Here is a 20,048-nt window from a genome sequence, read left to right as displayed (position 1 = left end):
AGCATTTAGGTTTAGCTACTGCTGCTAACAGCAGTCATTCACTACATTGCCAGAAGTATGTGGACAGTGGTCTGTGGGTCTGTTTTTCACAGTTTGGTCTCACAGTGCAATAGAGAGACATCTTGTATTATATTATCCAACTTTGTGTCAATGGTTTTGGTTTAATCCTGTCCTGTTTCAACATGACAATGCCCCCGTGCACAAAACCAGTTCTTTGAAGAAAGGATTTTCCCAGTTTTGTGTGGCAGAACTTGTGTGATTTGCACAGAGTCCTGGCCTTCGCCCACAATTTTTGGGATGAGCTGGAATACCAGCTGAGAGCCAGGCCTTACAACTCAATATCAGTGTTGGACCTCACTGTTCGTATCTTCTCATGTCACAATAAAATCAAATTTTAAACAGCCAGTCAGATGAAGGGAAAATGATGAGCTGTTTCTCCGTACTATTCTACACCAGCCGCATGCAGCTTTGTGAGTACTGCGATGTAGAGCAAACCAAGGTCCAACTGCATGCCAGAGCTGAGTGTGGATCACATTTTAGCAGATAACACCCAGTCCAGCATTGTGTCACAGTAAATGACTGCATGTCACTGATATGAGTGTAACGGCACAAAGGCCTCACTAATCTGTCCTGTTAAAGATTTGAACAACACACTGACTGATGTGAGCCCCAGTGGGGAGGCTGCAGACGGGAGGTGGGAGTGCTGGGAAAGGTCCCAATGTTAAGCTGCCTGGAGCACTCCGAGGGTCCTGTCCCTGTTTGCAGTTGATCCTTTTCCTGTTTTGGCAGAGCTTCACGTTACAGTTGTTATAGAATATAATGTCAACAAGATGCATCCAGGGAAGCCGTCCCATTTCCTGAGGTGTTGTGGATTTAGGTCCAAGACAGACTGGCAAAGACCACCAACTTCCCCTCACATGTCAGGAGGGAACTGTTTTCTTTACTGACATGTCATTCAGGGTGGGCTCAGCATCTGCTGAGTGTCAGAGCCAGCAGGTCTAATGACAGGCTGGATTTACATTTCCATAAGCTTGTGGTGCGTAGTACAACATGCACTCCCTAATCCAGAGACTAAAACAAACATCAGTGTTGTGGCACCACTCTCTCCAGCTCATTCACGCCCTCTTAAAGGGGCACTCCACAGATTTAACACGTAAAGGTCAGTTTACACATCATGAGGAGTTCTACTCATCCTGTGAAAACAGTTGCATAATGTCTTCTGTGGAGAATTCATTTGGTTATAGAGTAACCAAGTGACACTCTTTTGTGTCAAGTTTGTACTGTTGACCAAAATGACCTTAGTGGGAACGGAGAACCGAGAGTTAGAAAGAGTTGACGAAGAGTTCAAAATTATTTTTACAAATGTACATAATCTGGCTTCAATTCCAGATGATGGCTGGTTTATCTCCAGGCGGCAACCTCCAGCTCTAAAGAAATATAGCCAATGCGAAGTTGCCTTCAACCTGCTTTACTTCTGTAAAGTAGGGTATGCTTTAGGGCGGGGCTTACTGTGATTGACAGGCTGCTACCAGAGCCGTAGACGGTGTCCCTACATCACTCCTCCGCATCCAAATATGGTCACTTCCGCTCACTGGTTGCAAAAACCAAGATGACGCAACCAAAATGCCAAACTTGAGGCTTCAAGACCGCTGTCCACAAACCAATGGGTGACATCAAGACGACTACATCCACTTCTTATAAACACATTCTGCGAGGTAGCCCCTGCCATCAGTCAGCCACTTACTAAAGGCTGTGCCATCAGTAAATGGCTAAATCTCTTGCCCAAGGACACATTTGCATGGACTGGGGGAGCTACAGATTGTACCATCGATCTTTCTATTGCCTCCAATCTGAACCACAGCCGCCCAACATGCCGCCCAGGCATGAAGGGTCTATCCAATAAGTTCCATTATGTAGCATAATATACAGTATATTAGGGACTGAAAGTTTGCAAACCTCAGCCTCTGCTGCTAAAAATGTTGGCCATTCTCTATAAAAATCTAGGGGGGGACGACACATACCAGCTGGGAAAATCAGAACATGTGCTTTCTGTTTGTTTTCACTGAAGCCAAGCTAAGCTAAGCTAATAATCAACAGTCATGAAGGTCAAATAACATCTTATAATTCCATCCTCATGATCAGTAACCCTTTCATTTCCCAGCAGAATCTCACCTTTCCTTTCCCAAAGCACAAACCAGTGATGAACACAAAGCACACAGCTACGAGGGAATGTGATTCGTCATGTAACAAGTGGCTTCGCTCCACAGCTGGGAATGTCTACTACATCCATTCACAGCTTCTTCTTCTAATCTTAATAATGACAGGGTCCTTAGCAGCCAGCAATTTTCAAAGAAATACGAGCCATCGGGGAAGAGGAAGGCATTCTGCTGAAAACATGAAGGAATAACATTTGGCTGCCGTCCAGCAGCAAAGTCCTGGGTGTGCAACAGAAAGCCATAAAAAAGCCTCCACATACTCCCTAAATGCCAGAAACAATAGCTGTGATGAATGGATGAAAGTGCAGTTTTGAGCACCGGTGCATGTTACAAAGAGTAAGTATGTGCAGTTTTAAAATGTATTTTTTGTATGTACTTTTAAATACACCATCTCTGAAAACCAGATTGCTTAAATGTATATCTGGCTGTGATCATTAAATAGCATGTACTGACATCTTGACTGTAAGAGACAGATTTATCATCAAAATGAGACTTTGTGAGGAGACAGGTGAGAGAAACACAGACAAACAATGCAAATCAAAGTCATCAGGAAGAAAATGACCTAAAAAAAAGGAGAATGAAGAAGAAAATGACATCCAAGCAAACTTCTTATTATGTTGCTGAAGAGGAAAAGTCCCCAGCGGAGATCTGCACATACATCAAGACGTGTCCTTACCTGATCTGCAAACATCTGGCGCTTCTTCTTCTTCCCTACCTGTCTGCTCTCCTCTGCTTTCAACTGCAACTCCCTCATTGACAGAATCCTGCTCGCTCCTCAGCGACAAACTCCGCCCACAAGAGAGTGAGATGGGTAGGGGGGGACGGAGGGAGGGACAGAACCCGAGGACGCCTTCCTCCTCTTGTTGCTGCTGCTGTGGGGTCAGCAATCGGAGCGGAAAAACCAAAAGACAAACACTCTGAGCTCTGAGATCAAAGTCTTGTCCAAAGTGCCCGGTGGTTTAAGGAGCAGCTTTGTCATTAGTGAACAGAAAGGGGCAAAGATAAAAGGCTTAACAACACACTAATGTGAGGAAAACAGCAAGGGAGAGAAAATGGACCTCATGTTGGCCTACTCTATAAAAGGATACACATCCTGTAAAGCCGGAGACAGTTGTTGGACCAGAAGACATGAAAAAACACAATGATTTTGTGTGAAATCAAATAAAAATCTTCAGTTATATTATATATTTGGTCTTCTTATATTAAGCCAGTGCAAACCCAGCATCGGGGGTCTGATCCAGGGGGCTTTATGTCAGGGGACTGATGTCAAGGGTCTGGGGGGGAATGCCCCCCTAATGTAATTAGAAGTTTTTGGTGAGAAACGTGAATAAATATAGTTGTTTGAAGGTGTTTTCTGCAAATAATCACTATAGATAAGAAATGTAAAATATATTTTAGATATTGTTTTCGGTTTATATTTATTTCGGGATGATTGAAATGATACCATTCAGTTGCCATACCAGAGTTCTACCACTTCAGAAGCATCTATAGTGACACTTTATAAAAAAACAAATACACTGCGATACATACCGTTACCAGCTGTGCTTCACAGTTAGACCATGATATACATTTCAAGCCATAATCTAGTAAATAGCTAGTTAACATTAGTTACTCCCACCTTAAATTCTTTAGGGAAAGTTTGAAAGACTATTTAGGTGAATAACCTGTGACAAAATCTTGAGAATTAGAGTAATGTTGTAACTCAAACACATGAAGCTAAGCAGGTTTTGTGTGAGTGATATGGACACAATGATTTGTGGTGGAATTGATTGCGATGCAAGGGGCACCGGCTAAAATCTTCCCTAAAAGGCACCAAATTGGTCAAAGTTGGTTTCTGCAAGAAACCATCAAACATCCCAAATATAACAAAATCTCTTTGATTCAGTCCAGCCCTGTACAACCAGCGAGCTAACGTTCGGTGGGCTGGCTAGCAGAGCTAGCTGACGTTGACTTGAAAACATTTTTGCATTTCGGCAGCAGTACAGTTATACTTTTAGCTAGTTTACAGCTGGCTAGAGTCATTTGGCCAATCAGGTTCATTCTACATACGCTAGCCTATCTTTTCCTATGCTCTATTTTTAGTCCATGATCCCAGTTAATCTAAATAATGAAACAGTAAGACTAATAAATATTGGGGATGCATTTGCTTTACTTGCTTTATTGCTCAGGGGACCATGCATCAGCAGAGCAGGACTGTGGCTCAGTACAGTCCATGTGTCCAGTCCAGTGTTTGTCAAAAGAAAGTAACATTCCTCAGCTTCAGAATGGGATCGGTTCACTAGGTCCTACAGCCCCTGTGGTTCCTGCATACCTATTAGGGAACACACTGTTACAATAGCGTGTCAGGTGGAAATTCCGACCTCACTTTAAAGGAAAGAGAAGGGCAGATAAAGTATCATATCAGACTGGTTGGAAATAATCTGAACTCAGAATGTTCCGAGGAGTCTGCTTGGGATATTTTCATACAACGTTGGTCTTCCTCCTGCTGGGCTCCGTCACAGGTTTGCTGCTGATGGATCACCGCAGAGATACCAAGAATGACCAGGAGCGGAACAAAGCCATTTTGGAAATGCTACATATCAATAAAGTGTCTGCGAGTCATCAGGCTAAGCCACATCCCTACATGAGGGGCATCTATCAGCGATTGGACTCACTGGAGGCTCAAGACTTTGGGAGTTCAGATGGAACGCTGGTGCAGAGTTTTCGGAGTGTAGTTGGTAAGGATTTGAAATGAAATGCCATCTTGATTTAAATGTGTTCATTTTGTTTCTTTCTTGACATAATAATTAAAACTACTGTATAGTAATATTGAAACCTATAATCACGGAAAGCAATGTTTTATATTTCCTTTTAGATTCCAGTAAAATAATAAAAGAAGAAGGTAGTTAGCCTTAGCTGAGTTCTTAGATGTGTAAAACATCTGCTGTCATATCTCTGTTTGGGTTTGGATGTGCAGCATACTTAAAACCTACCAAATATGAAGACAAACAATGACCCAAAATGTAACACTAGATACTGTATAGAATATTGGCCACTTGTGGGCAGCAGGACAAGCTGTAAACACAATATTGAATATTATCACTGTTTACTGTATAAAGTTGTTGTGGCTGACATGTTAGGAAAAAGTTTTGCTATTTACACATGCAGCAGACACATCTGGAATCGTGTTTGTGTCCACCTGATGAATCAGTCTAATGTTCACTCTCCTTTTAGCTCCTTTTTGGTCTCCACCAACTCCTGAGAAAGATATCTGGTTCTTTACAGCTGCTAACAGTGACTTAACTTCACTTCGTGAAGCATAAAACTCATCCAGTTTAAGGGAGTTGAACTTCGTTTTAAAACAAAAACGATCTCCGTCCACACGGCGTTTCAGCATCGTTTTCGAAATGATCTCCGTCCAGATTAAAACGCCTGAAAACGAATATCACGTGACTATTCACGTACACTGGGTGCCGTGTAAACAGGAAGTATCTTCCTCTGAACTCAAACAGACACATTTAGTGGAAAGTTTTAGAAGTTTTATTTTTCAGACTTAACTTAGTTACAGCGCTGCAGGTCTTTCTCTATATCTCTCTCTCTCACACATCAAATTTACTTTAAAATCAACACTTACACTTACACGTTTACTAGATTATGATCCATAAATGAGGTCAACACACGTCTCTCACTCGTTTCCTTGGTGTCGTTGTTTCTGTTCTCACTCGTAGCTCTGCTGGTGTCTGAAGTCTCTGTCCTTCTGGAGAGCAATCAATGTTTTGTTCCTTTACATTTTATTTGCAGACTTCACGATAGTTGTGCAGAACAAAATAAGCATTAATAAGAACAGGAAAGTCCTCTGTTGTGTGTGCATCACCTCCCTAAAGCCGCTAACCGTGACTTCAGACGTCCTAACCCCGTAGGGCTAACTCTGTAGCGCTGATAACACCGCGGGACACGCTGCTGGACACAGCGCTCACTAATCGCTCCAATAACAGCTGCTTCCTCTGTAATAATGCAGACTTTCATTGGACAACAGCTGCTAGTAAAGACAACACGGCCAGCAACACCTGTAATCAGTTGTCCATGTTGAATTAACCGGGTAGTCGATCAGTAATCAAGGCTGTTGTTGTTAGTGAGCTTCCGGGTAACAGTCACATGATAGTAGTGTGACGAGACACGTCGTGACTGCTAAGAACCAATCAAGTAGTGACCGCGGGTGTGGGCATCATCTAGAGAGAATAGACCAGACCCCAGAGAAGGTCAATTGTGTCTGGAGTGCGCCATCTAGTGGGATCAACTGAAACGCCGGGTATTGCAGGAAAAAGGCAAAATGAATGCGGTCTTTACTATAATTTGGACAATTTTGTACAAATATTTGACGATATTTGATTAAAAAGCCCAACGGGCCGTATATGGCCCGCGGGCCGTAGTTTGCCCATGCCTGCTCTAAATGGACCATCATTTACTAAATGAACATCATGCTGTATTGAAGAAGACTTGAAACTAGAGATTGAGACCATAAACTCATGTTTACAATGTTTACTGAGGTAATAAATCAAGAGAGAAGTAGAGTCATTTTCTCATAGACTTCTATACAACCAGAGGAGTCGCCCCCTGATGGTCTGTAGAGAGAATGCAAGTTTTAAGACACTTCCACATTTGCTTCACTTGGCAGAATCGGAGGTTGCCGCTTGAGTAGAAACTGTTCCTTGCTTCATTTGACGGGCTGTGTGGACCAAGTGTAACATTGAGGAGCAATGTGACTCCTTACCTGGCACCGAAAAGTTGAGAATATTTTAACTCTAATATAAACGGAAAGAAAACCACTAAAAAAATGCAACACGTGGCACAAGAGAGGAGCACATGGCAGGTGTACTATTGGAAAAATGATTTAGCTGGAGACGTGTTTCCTTGGTTTTATGAACACTGTTGCTATTCTGTCTTTATGTTGCATGTAGTATTTTGCTGCTATATTATTCCTCTGAATGTCATATAGAGAACCTTTAAAGAGCAAAAACACATTTGTATGATCCTTTTAAGCCTTTGAGCCTTGTACTGCAGTCTTAATAATCTGTCCCTTGTCTTTTCATTCTTTGGATCACCCAGGTCCACATCAAGCTCCTCCAGGATGGATCTGGTTCAATGTTAGCGGCCTGAACCCCTCAATGCTAGGTGCGGAGCTGGTTATGTACAGGAAGACCTTGCACCCCAATCCCATTAGTGTGACTGTCGCCCTGCACAGTGTCACAGCTTCACAGGGAGCTCTGGCAGAAAGTCCTGCCCTGGAGGAGAGACTGCTGACCTTGGATCAGCGATCCTCATCTGGATATGATGTGTTTGATGTGTCAGCTGTTCTGCCTGTGAAGCCTCTGGAGGTGGTGGGCTTTCAGCTGCGTTATACAGATGAGAGTGGGAGTCTGGTCCTTCATGAAGCCCTAACACAGAGTCTGTACTGTCTGAACAGAGGCTCCCTGAGTGAACCCTTACTGGTGCTTTACCAGTCACACCACCTCCACATCTAACACTATGAGCACTTTTAGTGTGCAGATCACGTCATTTTTATTAAAACATATCTAACCCACCTCTGATATGGTGGATGTTTCATAACAACATTGTAAAAGGGGGTGAGAAGATATACATATATATATATATATATTATTTTTTTTCTTTAGGGCTTTACTTGTAATGGGCATATGAAATGAATGCTTTTCATTTTAAGCATTTCCTTTAAGATGTGGCCTTTAGGCCTTTTCAAGTAACGATAACATTCTGATCATTATTCTGAGAAAAAATAAAAAAATAAACTGCACCAGAACTTCATCTTAGTTACACGCTTTGTTTTAAAATGTTCCACCGGAAGTCTCAGTGCTGTTGTGTCTGACTTGATTTGCGATGTCAGTTTGACAATCATGGGAGCTCACTGCCCTCCAGCGGACACAGCGAGTAACTGTAACACAACATTATTTATGCCTTTTTTATTTCTCGAAATCTCAGATTTAAGAGATTAAGATTATATGATGTCATTGGATATATAGATTGGATTCATGAGATGATATGTATAATATGCCACTGAGACTACCAGAAACATTGCAGTCTTTCTGTAAATGAGTGGCGCAATCAATCACCTTCTGATCATTGTTTTCATGTGTTACTTGTAATTCAACATTGACCTCCACCTCACTTGCCATATTATTTTAGCACCATTAAATTAAACATTAAGTTTATTGTGAGTTACGATTTCATGAGTAGTCAGAATGAGTCCAAATCGCCATTTTGGAATTTCAAAAAGGGAACTAATTACAACCCATGCTTGTTATATTTGCAATCTATCTGATTTTTTTTTTATTTAGATCCCCTGAAATTTCAATCAAATACCTTATTTTTAGCAGGAAATATTGAAACGTCCATATACTTCGGGGGACTGCCCGGGGCTCTTTTTAAACCCATTTTGCACTTTCTTTCCATTTACAAGGTCCAATAATAACAATCTGCTTGTGTGCTGTACACCGTTGTGTCTATACCTTACCACACATTGCTGAAGTTTTATTGATCTAAAAAACTATACAATTCTCAAAAACATTTTACAGAACTTTGGTCTCAAATATCATATATATAAGATTTGAACAAAAAATAAATGGTAAAAAAATTCTCTATCTGATGACACGGAATGATCCAAAGAGTAAAATCATAGTGTTCCAATCAATTGTTATTTTGGACTTTCATCTATTCACCGAAGGCTGGATTACCAAAGAATAATCACATTCTTGATACCAGACAATAATGTTAGGAACTCAAAGTTACAAGAAATATAATAACAGTTACAGTTTGGTGGCTTCCTGGTGGGGGGATCCTGCTGAGGGAATTTGCCTTTGTGACCTCAGTATTTCCAAAATCCTGGTTTGACGATGATAATGATAATAACTATAACAAGAATAAGAATTATTATTATTATTATCTATTTTCAGGGCTGTAGCTACCTTATAGCTACCACGGTCATGTTGTTATTAATATTTTATAATCATTTCATTTCATAAATATTTATCATACAATGACTTTTACAATGAGGTTTATATTCTACAATTAGATGCATTATATATGTTTTAGTGCTAATTCATATTTAGACTATTTTAGGCAAAAAAAGAAGCAGACTAAAGAATAATTAAAGTAATTTTCGAGCAGTTAAAATGAAAATAATAAACAAATAATAAAGATTTTTCTAACAAAGTTTGATCGTCAAAAACATTCTGGTTCGTAATGTGTATCATTATTATTGAGTAGCGGTATCTCTTCTATCAGTAACAGGCTGCATCATTCCGGACACCGGAAGTGGTATGTCTGTCCTCTAACATGATTGGTTACATTCTCAGTCTCTCGAGTGTTTTTTTTCCAGCCAATCATCGCCGACCTCCCGCAGCAGCGGTACGCCTCCTCCAGGCGCAATTCGCCCAGAAAATAGCGGATCTTCTTCTATTCTGCGGTTCACCGCGTTAACGTCCGCTTTCTGTCTTCCACACTACGTGTGTGAACGCGCCCTGAACCCGCTTACAACATGCTCCCGATGCGGATCCGAAGCCGGCTGTGAGAACGTTCGAAGCGGACCAAGTGGAAATGCCTCCCCGGAGCGCTGAACCTGTTCCACCCCGCACACAAAGCCTGTGAAGCAGGCCGTGTTTTTTTCCCTTCACGCAGAGACGACGCGCCGATGATGCTCAAACATGTCGGGGAATCAGTACAAAGGCAACGAAGTCAGCTGCTGCATCAAATACTTCATTTTCGGATTCAACATCCTGTTCTGGGTGAGAAGGTTTATTCTTGTATTGGTCTGCGCCTCTCTCTGGTTCAGTTCGGTTTTTATCGTGTCCCCCGGCCAATAGAGAGGAAGGCCCCGATCATCAGCGCATCTTATCGTTCATATTCATAAATAGTCGGATCAATGCACGCGCGCCTTATTGTGGTTATATCGGTCCGGTGGAGCAGCTGCAGCCTCACAGCACACAGCTAATCGGCTTTTTGTTGCGAACTAATGACAGCTCAGCCTCGGTGTCCGGCTGCAGGCTTATCATTCATATCACACCCACAGTGACAGCTCGATCTATGACTATTTAGACATGACGTCATGTGTCTCAAGAAGTGATGTCATTCACGTCAAAACATATGGGAGACGCCAGACAATCTGCGAGGGAAGTCCCGGTTTAAAGGCCACTATGAGATGTTCCAGTGAATATAATCTGCATGTAAACTACCAGTTCATGTGAAGAATACTCATAATAAACGGATAAAATGTCAGAGAAAGAACTATCACAAGTTCCCACAAAGTCACTTTACTATATAACAGCCAGGGGTCAGCTGAAGCATGTTCCAAATCTTCATGAATTGCAAATTAAATCATATTTTTAATTATTTCAATTTTTAAACTTGCACAATGCAACTACCAATGATTTCCATTATTGATGTATCTGCTGATTAATTTCACGATGGACCAATTAATTGCATGTTCAATAAAGCATCAGGAAATGTGAAAAACATCCATGACAATATCCCAGAGCCCAAGTTTATGTCCGGTTTTACCCGACCAATAATCCAAATCGTCAAAATTATTAAATTTACCATCATGGAAGACTACCGTCAAGGAACGCTGACTCTGCAGTTAAATATTTCACAATGCAACACAAAGTGATGAAGACCACGATACATAAATAATAAGAAAAATTCATTCATTCGTAATAATATCATGAGAAGTGAAAGCTAAACAATAATAAAGACTGCAAGCTTCAGGAGTGATGATGTAATGTGGAGAAAGAACTGGTTCTGAATCAGCATCTGCGACTTCACGTGGGGGTCAACATACTATGAAACATAAACAATAGAGCTATGACATCATCCTGAGAGAGAAATAAAGACGGTGTGAGATGAAGCAGGCTCACAGTGGCCTTAGAAACATGTCTGAGTAACAATGTGACGGAGCATCAACACGTCTCTGCAGTGTTGTGACATGACTGTGGTGTTTTGCAGCTGCTGGGCATGGCCTTGGTTGCGATTGGACTGTGGGCATGGAGTGAGAAGGTAAGCAGAGACACCAGTACTACCCTGGAGTATTCCTTCACTTCCAAATAGTTTCTGACATGCTGACAACCTTTCTTTTTTGCTGTGTGATGATAATAATAATTTATTTTTTTCATATCATTGATATTAATAGCTGCACTAATTAATTTTTGTATTATGAAGATTATTTATGGGGGGGGGGGGGTATATAACACAGGTCCCAAGGTTGGAATCAAACCCAGGTGGATGTGGTTCTATAGGATCTCAGCTACCAAGGAGCTCCACTAATAATATATTTATAGTCGGATCAAATGACTGTGTAATGTGAAAGAAGAGAATTATCACCAACTCTGCCGTTGCTCTCTGCTCTACTGAGCTGTTGAGCCTCTTTTAGCTCCTTGTTTTGATTTTACGACCTGCAGCAGGCAGACAAAGTTAGCAGTTAGCTAACAAACATTGGTTAGCTTCTAGCAGCTTGTTGTTTTGCCCCCTAGTGGGCAAGAAAACAGAAAATACAGCTTTAAATCCCAACCCAATGTTTGCAGTTTTATCCTTCAAATAATGATGTAAAGTTTAAAACCAGGTTCAGCTATCAAACTGAGTTTACTATGTATTTGCTGATGAAACCCAGGTGATATAAGTAAGACACATTTCACTGAATCAGTTTATATTCCCAGCTGTAAATATAAATAGGTCTTAGAATGCTCCGTAAACACTCTGTTATTTGTTAATCCGTGTTTTTGGTGCCTGCAGCAGCATTCTTTCTCCCCGCAGTTCATCCAAACTATTTTGGTCCTGAAGTAGACGCAGCTGTTTGGCTCACACTTTGTGTTCTCTGTGTCTCTCCCCTCCAGGGGGTTCTGTCCAACATCTCGTCCATCACGGACCTGGGGGGGCTGGACCCAGTCTGGCTCTTCATTGTGGTCGGGGCGATCATGTTCATTCTGGGCTTTGCGGGATGCATTGGAGCGCTGCGGGAAAACACCTTTCTACTCAAGTTTGTATGTTCCATGAACATGAAGACCTTCCAATTTGCACCGTGCAGTGATGCATGATGGGTAAACTCACAGTATCGCCGTCTGTCTTCCTGTCGTAGTTCTCCGTGTTTCTGGGGATCATCTTTTTCTTGGAGCTGACGACGGGAGTCCTGGCGTTCGTCTTTAAGGACTGGATTAAAGACCAGCTCAACCTGTTCATCAACAATAACATCCGGGCGTACCGCGACGACATCGATCTGCAGAACCTCATCGACTTCACTCAGGAATACGTACGTTTGCATTTACAGTTCAATCATGACCCTGGAAATAATATTAGCAGTTGCTTGTACTTACTGATATATGTAACGGTACATTTACTCAAGAACTGTGCTTAAAGGTACGCTATGCCGGAATGTGTCACTTACTGTTTGTAAATACAACATTCACAGTTAGCCCCTCCTCCTCAGCTCAACGAGCAAGAGAGAGAGAGCAGTGCTGTCGGATCAGATGGCAACCTCCGGTTCTGTCGAGTGAAGCCGATGCTGAAGTGTCTTAAAACCTGCATTCTCTCTAGTGTCCACCAGGGGGCGACTCCTCTGGTTGTATAGAAGTCTATGAGAAAATGACTCTACTTCTCTCTTGATTTATTACCTCAGTAAACATTGTAAACATGAGTTTATGGTCTCAATCTCTAGTTTCAAGTCTTCTTCAATACAGCATGATGTTCATTTAGTAAATGATGGTCCATTTAGAGTCAAACAGACCATAAAGCAGGGGATGCTTTAGGGCGGGCTAACTGTGATTGACAGGTCGCTTCCACTACCAGAGACATATATACAGCGTCTCTACATCACGCCTCCACATTCCAAATATGATAACCTCCGTTCATTGGTTGCGAAAAAAACAACATGGCGACGGCTGTAATTCAAGATGGCGACGGCAAAATTGGCAAACTCAAGGCTTCTAAACAGCAGTCCACAAACCAATGAGTGACGTCACCATGACTACGTCCCCTTCTTATATACAGTCTATGAGTGAATGAAAAGAGGCGGTTACATTCACTAATATACGCGGCTCTGCACAACAACAACAACCGTGCGGGAAGGTGCCGCGTTTTGAATGAGTCTACACATTGGCGTTCCAGAAATTCCTGCATAGTATACCTTTAAATACAAATGTGAGGTACTTGTACTGTAGGTGAGGCAAATATTGTACTTTTTGCTGCTCAACATTTATCTGACAGTTACTTAGCAGATTACTTAATACAAAATATAATCAACAAATACACCCTGATGTATAATTGTATATTAAAGTACCCAGCAATATATAAAGTCATTCAAATGAGCTCCATCTAGCTGAAACATTCAAGCAATGAACACATGAATGCATCAATAATTACAATCCAATACTGTGATGTATATTATTCTGCATAACTTTAACTTTTTGTACATGAAGTATATTTAGCTAATAATACTTTTACCTTTTACTTAAACTCAAGCACAATCTTGATATCAGGACTTTATCTTGCATCTCCACACTGTTGTTCGGGTACTTTAAGTGACGTACTTGAGTACTTTCTTCACCACGCTAACAAGCTGTGATACTACACTAAAGGACTCAACTGCACAGCTTAATATTAGGTTGTTAATACAAACATAATATGAGGATTCACAGTAAGAATTTATTTGCAGAAGATGTGACTGTAGGATGCTTTCACTGATGTAAAGCTGCTATGTGGAGGCTTTGCACTTGAACAGTCACTGTTCTGATTGTACTTAAGCAAAGTAAATGTCCGCTGGTGATGGGTCTGACATTTGAATCTTCTCCGTCTACATATGGAGGAAATGTGGAACTCCAACAACAGGAACCTTTTAACCCTTCTTTTGTCTCGGTGTGACTTCAGTGGGAGTGCTGCGGTGCGTTCGGAGCAGACGACTGGAACCTGAACATCTATTTTAACTGCACTGATGCGAATCCCAGTCGAGAAAAGTGTGGCGTTCCCTTCTCTTGCTGCACCAAGGATCCGGCGGTACGAGCACTGTAAAACCTGAGCCAGCACATAAAGCCTGGCTCATTCTGACATTTTAACCCGATCACATCTTTTTTTTGTCATTTGCTGCTGAACATCAGTGTCGTCATTGAGACAGTTTAACGTCTTGTTTTCTGTCTCCAGGAGGATGTAATCAACACTCAGTGTGGATACGACATTCGAGCTAAACCAGTAAGTGACTCGTTCTCTCTCACTCTTTCATTTTGGCCATTTTGAAGCTGCCCTTCTATTTTATATTCCCTCGGAAAATGTAATATTTCATCTCTCCTACTTGATTTCGTAGTTATTTAGTGCTAGTTCTAATACAAACAGTGATTTTGAAGGCAGGTCAAAGGTGGATTAAATTGCCATCGTGGCTATTTTTACTTACGGTTAAATCTTGCTTCTGGAGGCCAAGATTTATAACAATTACCAATATGTGTCCTTAAAATGAAAGGGTGGGAAAAGCTCTGATATGACAGATATGATATGATTTAATTACATATTCATTTTAGAACTATTATCTCCGAAGACCTTTCTCCCAGGAAGAGTAACAGTCTGATAATTCAAAGGCAGATGAAAAGATGCCGAATATAAACATGTTTTGACGTCTTTGGGTCCAGAACAGAGTTGAACTATTGCACTTTGTGGCCCTTAAACCAAAGCAGGCGTCCAGTCTTTGTGCTCAACAAGAACACATGGTGATCCGTCTCTGTACTGGACGCCCTACGCTAATGAAACGGATTTCTTTTCATGGAACCTTTTTTTTTAATTATTTAAATCATTTCCATTTTTCATTTAGAAAGATCTTTTTTTTAAACCTGTGGAGGTGAAATGTGAAGCTGATGACAGGAGGTTGTGTTGATCAGGACTCGGAGCAGAAGGACTACATCAATGTGAAGGGCTGCGTGCCGCAGTTTGAGAAGTGGCTGCAGGACAACCTCACCCTGGTGGCCGGGATCTTTATTGGAGTTGCACTACTGCAGGTCAGTTCCCTTCACATGTTCACCCGTCATGATGACAGAAAGCATCGTTCCATGTTACCCTTTTTTTTGTCTTTCATCCACAGATTTTTGGGATTTGTTTGGCCCAAAACCTAGTGAGTGACATCGAAGCTGTGCGGGCGAGCTGGTGAGAAAATGATCTTTAATACTTCAGTTCAGAATCTCATGTGTGGATGACAGACAGCAGCTTTTCTGAGGCTCCCCTCCCTTGATTTGCACCCATTTCTTTCTACTGGCATTTCACAAAAGGCCCATGTTGTTCATATACTATGGCCAGATTCTGGATCTTTGAGTTTGAAGTAAATTGGCATCGTCATTGCTGAACTCAAACATACCAATATCTTTCAGAATCAAGAAAGCTTGATGCAAGGTTTGCACACAGGCCTGGAAAGTACAGAGTCTCGTTCACACAAGATCCATAAATCTATTTTGTTCAATACATTTGTATCATGTGCACACTAGTCACCGTCTTGCTTTGTACAGAAATCCATACTTTGTCCACATAAAATATGCAACTTGTGCGTGTCAGTTCTAATCTTGTTTCGGTTTCTGCACAAGATCCAAGTTTTGACGTGAAAGTCTCTTCTTTCCCCCCATAGCCAAAATGATCTACATTCTACATGTGTGGAGCAGCAGTAGCAGAAATCCGACCACGTTGTAGGTTAAGACGTTCAAACGGAGCTGTAAATATTTTCTGAAAAAGACGTGCTGGAATGCATTTGCATTTCTTGACACCTTTTTGATCAAACTTGGTTACGCTCAGAATTTAGGCACCAATACGAGTCTGTAGGATTGAGGCGTATTCATATTATCACAGCAGCCTCCTCCGTTATTGTGAATGTGGTCACCTTTGCGGTGGCAGCCGATAGAAATATTTCAGAATTGCCAGAACTGCAAAATACCAAACTGACTTGTCGATCTACTGCTAGCAACATTAGCATTGTAGCTGAGCTGGCAGCAGGACATGCTGGTGCAGAGAATGTCAGATTCCAACACATCTCCAGTTGTTCTCTACAGTTGGGAAATGTTATGGACTAAACCTAATGAAATGCTTTTTAAATACTTTTGACTCTTCAAAGCCAGAGGATTTGTCTCTGGCATGTCGATGACCTTCCTTCATGTTCCTACTGAGCTATGGAGTTTGCATCAATAAGCCTTGGAGTCATGTGACTTTGACAACAGTCCCGTCTTTCTTCGTGGCCTTCTCTTCCTCGGTGACATTCTTCCATTTGTTTTTTCTCTGCCTCAAAGTGTCCTCTCTCTCTCCAGCCTTCTAGTTCAGACTGCTGATCCCAACCCGGCACTTTTCTGCTCTCTGTTGTTGGCTTGTTGTTCATAAGCAGATGATTCTACCGGCTTTCTGATGAATTCACTTTCTATCTGCTCTTTTCCAGTTTCTTTACCTGATGCTGACGCAGCATTTTAATTCTAACAGGTAACCCCTTTTTTTTGCTGAAATTGAATTTGGCTGCATGCGTAAAATACACGATCACATAAAAATGTTAAATACTGTTGATTGGATTTTGTGTTGTCAGCTCGGGGTCTTTGAACACATCGCCGGGGGAGCATTCAGAGGACCTCGCCGATCTCCTGCACCGTTTTTCTTCACCGAACCAGCACCTTTTTTTCCAAGGCACTACTACGTGAAACGCTCTGTATATAACACTGTGTGAGTTGTTGGAGACGAGGGTTAAACATGCACTACATGCAGGTCGCTCGGTTTTGATAGCGACGCGTAGAGAGTAGGAGTTTTGATACATCTTTTTGATAATAGATCGGTATTTTTCACTGTGGAAACGACGCTCCACTGCTAAACCCATCATGTAGGACTGTGACATAGTTGTGTTCCAGAAACCGACGATCGGCTCATTTTACAGGCTTTGAGTACCTTTCCACCGCTCACTCTCTGGCTCTGGTGGGCCGAGTAACCGAACTGAAAACAGGATGTCGCTTTCTTTTTTCTTCCTTCTCTCACATAATACGGATAAGGATTAGGTTTTTTGTGTGTTACAGCAGATTCCATACCCTCCATCACAAGATGTATCTCACAATTTCAACAATCTAGTCAAAGACTTCATCTCTCAACTCCAACTCCTTTTCTTTTCCAATTCTGGTAAAGTTGTCGTAAGGCAGCTTGTGTTTAGAAAACATTTAAAACTTTTTTTGTAAATGGATATTTTGACGTCTAAGTCTATGTCAATACAATACATTTAAGACATGCCGTCTGTATGGTGAATGTATCCATTCGGCGCGCAGAGATCCACAGTCCTCGCTGAGAGTAAAAAATGCTTTCCAGAGTTCAAAGCTGAAGCTAATATGAGGATTTAAAATGTGTAGGATTTAGGATTTATTGCCAGAAATGGAATACAGTATTAATAACCATGTTAATTAATAACAGTCCTTTATATCTACAAAGGCAGCAGTCTTCAGAGTCTACACACGCTGCACCACCATGTTTCTACAGTAGCCCTGAAAGGACAAACTACATACTGGCTCTAGAGAGAGCCTTTCACATTTTCATGTTCCCTGAAGGCCACCGTAGTTCTACTACACAGGATGAAGGGAGGGTTATTTCATTGGATGCATTCTGCAACTTCACCACTAGATGTCCAAATCCTACACACTGGGCCTTTAACGGTGGTGTTAGTCCAAATCAAGTACCTGTCTTTGTCTGGTTCCAGCACCTGAAAACAACCCAAAGAAAGATACGCATGCTGATTGGCCAGCAGACTTCTAAAGGGGTATTGTTTCGACGAGTTGACAGGAAGAATTATGTTGGTGTTAAGAGGGGTTTGAAAAATCCTAACTAATCTTTTCAATGAAAAATTTGTCGAAAATATATTTATATTTCTCAAAGTAAGGAATTGAAAAAGTCAAGTTTCAGCATCTGTACCAAACCTAGCACAGGCAGCCCGGTCCTACCGTCACATTATGTCCAACATGAAGTCTGTAAAACCGGAACGGCTCTTCTGACAGTCCTGTGAGTTTAAGTTAACCCTTTATTTCACACCTTTTTTTTAACATTTTGAAGATTTTAAATAATCTGGATAATTTTGAAACATGTTGAAGCTCTGATCCACGTGTGTAGCTGTAACCCACCCGTCATTTCATATGTTGGTGATAACCATGATGAGGTTGTTTCACTCACCTTCCAACACGAGGATCAAGTCATTTGTCTTGACTTCTTCAGGAGGAGAACATGTTCAGTATCGTCTTAAACATTTCTGCCCTTACATGAATGAAAACAAACCTGGCACGTGTCTCCAGTGGTCGTCTTTCACTGCCTGTATAGTGACGCACATCGGATCAGTAAACACAATGTCGAATGAACAAAATTTAAAACAGAATTATGAAATGGAAAGTGTTAGGATGTTGATTTTCCTCTGCGTTTCTTTCGATGGTTTGAAGCGATTTGCTCAAAGCATGCATCACTTGTTTTGCAAAGTATTTGCAGTATTCTTCCAGTAAAGTATGTTCAGATTGATATTGTGGAGCTCGTACACTGAAAATGTGAAAGTGTTAAGCAACAAGGGATCAGTAGTGCTTTTGATACTGAAAATGTATTGTACATTTGATCATAACTTCCCTGGTAGTTCAAAAACATTCATTACTACTAAAGCTGATTTGCTGAGGTGAGGCGTCCTACGGTCCTGTTCAGGCCTCACTCATCACCAGCTGCACCACTTCTACAGATTAGATGATCACATGGAACCCCACAAACACTGTCATGTAACTACCTCCTCTAATGTCCTCGTCTCATGTCCTGTTGAAATTGGACTGGTTTTAATATCAATTAAAATTAATTAAAGTGACCAAAAAAAAATTGCATACTTGAGTCTTTAAAGTTTTTTTCTTCATTCAGATGTTTGGCAGCAAGAGCTCCCTGGTTTGTTTGTGCATCACTTCCCACACATCGTCTGTCAGTGTTCCTGGACATCTTAGGCGTCTGTCGCTGCTGATAGAAACTAGTCTGAATTCGGCTTATTCTGAACAACTGGACTGATTGATGTTTAAACCATGTTCAAGTATGACTGTCACCGTTTATTTGATATATAAACTACAGCTAACGTTTGTACCGTGTGAATACTGGTCATCTGGCAGAATGAACGTGCACTGCAGTCATGAAAAACGCAAGGCCAAAGTGAGCCCACATTCTGTCTACACTCCATGTGCGCATTAGTGCCACTGTAGATACAAAAAAACCCAACTACAAGTACCACCTCGTGGTTTTATCTTCTGCCAACCAGACACGTAGTTTACATCCACGTCTGTCCGCGTCATGATTTTCTTGTGTCAGACATTTGTGTTAAATTGTCAGAATTATCATACGAATGCTTGAGTTATGGTGCAAAACAGGATTTGTGATGTCACTTTGACCACCAGATTCTAATCAGTTCATCCTTTGTGTTGAGTTTAGATATCACTAGGGCTGGGTAAAAAAACACCAAGCCAGTACAAACACCCTCACAAGCAGTTACTGCTAAATACACGGCTCCTTGTGACTTAAATCTCTGAATCATTGAGTTTTGTTTCAAATTATTTTTAACCTACAATGGCACTTATAGACCGTCATAAAAATAAATACACATAGAAGGCAAAGCTAATTTTAGAGGGAGCGCGGTCATACAAAGTCAATGGAAAGATGTGAGCGGATGCAAATTCTCCCGAGGTAGCCCGACGATGTGTCCGATGAAAACGTTTCAACTTTCAGGAAAAGAAATCCTGCACACCCCCAACTTTACGACTGATTCATCAGCGTACAGACACGAGAGGCGGTCCCAGTGTTTGCTGCTCGATATCA

At 41.4% G+C, this 20,048-nt stretch overlaps 2 protein-coding genes across 2 annotated transcripts; both read left to right on the top strand.

Moving 5' to 3' along the window:
- Positions 1-4,647: 4,647 nt before the first annotated feature.
- LOC306714600 (uncharacterized protein) lies at positions 4,648-7,717 on the top strand (the record flags this gene model as incomplete). The annotated part of the gene is made up of 2 exons (XM_079184646.1): positions 4,648-4,933; positions 7,302-7,717. 2 exons carry the CDS (start codon positions 4,648-4,650, stop codon positions 7,715-7,717), a joined length of 702 nt encoding a protein of 233 aa, XP_079040772.1.
- Positions 7,718-9,684: 1,967 nt separating this feature from the next.
- On the top strand, positions 9,685-19,075 carry tspan5a (tetraspanin 5a). Its single transcript, XM_079185066.1, has 10 exons — positions 9,685-9,991; positions 11,208-11,258; positions 12,092-12,238; positions 12,334-12,504; positions 14,118-14,243; positions 14,388-14,435; positions 15,113-15,229; positions 15,313-15,374; positions 16,642-16,682; positions 16,783-19,075. Exons 1-9 carry the CDS (start codon positions 9,911-9,913, stop codon positions 16,652-16,654), a joined length of 816 nt encoding a protein of 271 aa, XP_079041192.1. The 5' UTR covers positions 9,685-9,910; the 3' UTR covers positions 16,655-16,682; positions 16,783-19,075.
- The last annotated feature ends 973 nt before the right edge of the window (positions 19,076-20,048 follow it).

The sequence above is a fragment of the Pholis gunnellus genome (assembly GCF_910591455.1).
Source record: "Pholis gunnellus genome assembly, chromosome: 23".
NCBI lineage: Eukaryota > Metazoa > Chordata > Actinopteri > Perciformes > Pholidae > Pholis > Pholis gunnellus.
This window is presented reverse-complemented; position numbering and strand designations above follow the sequence as displayed.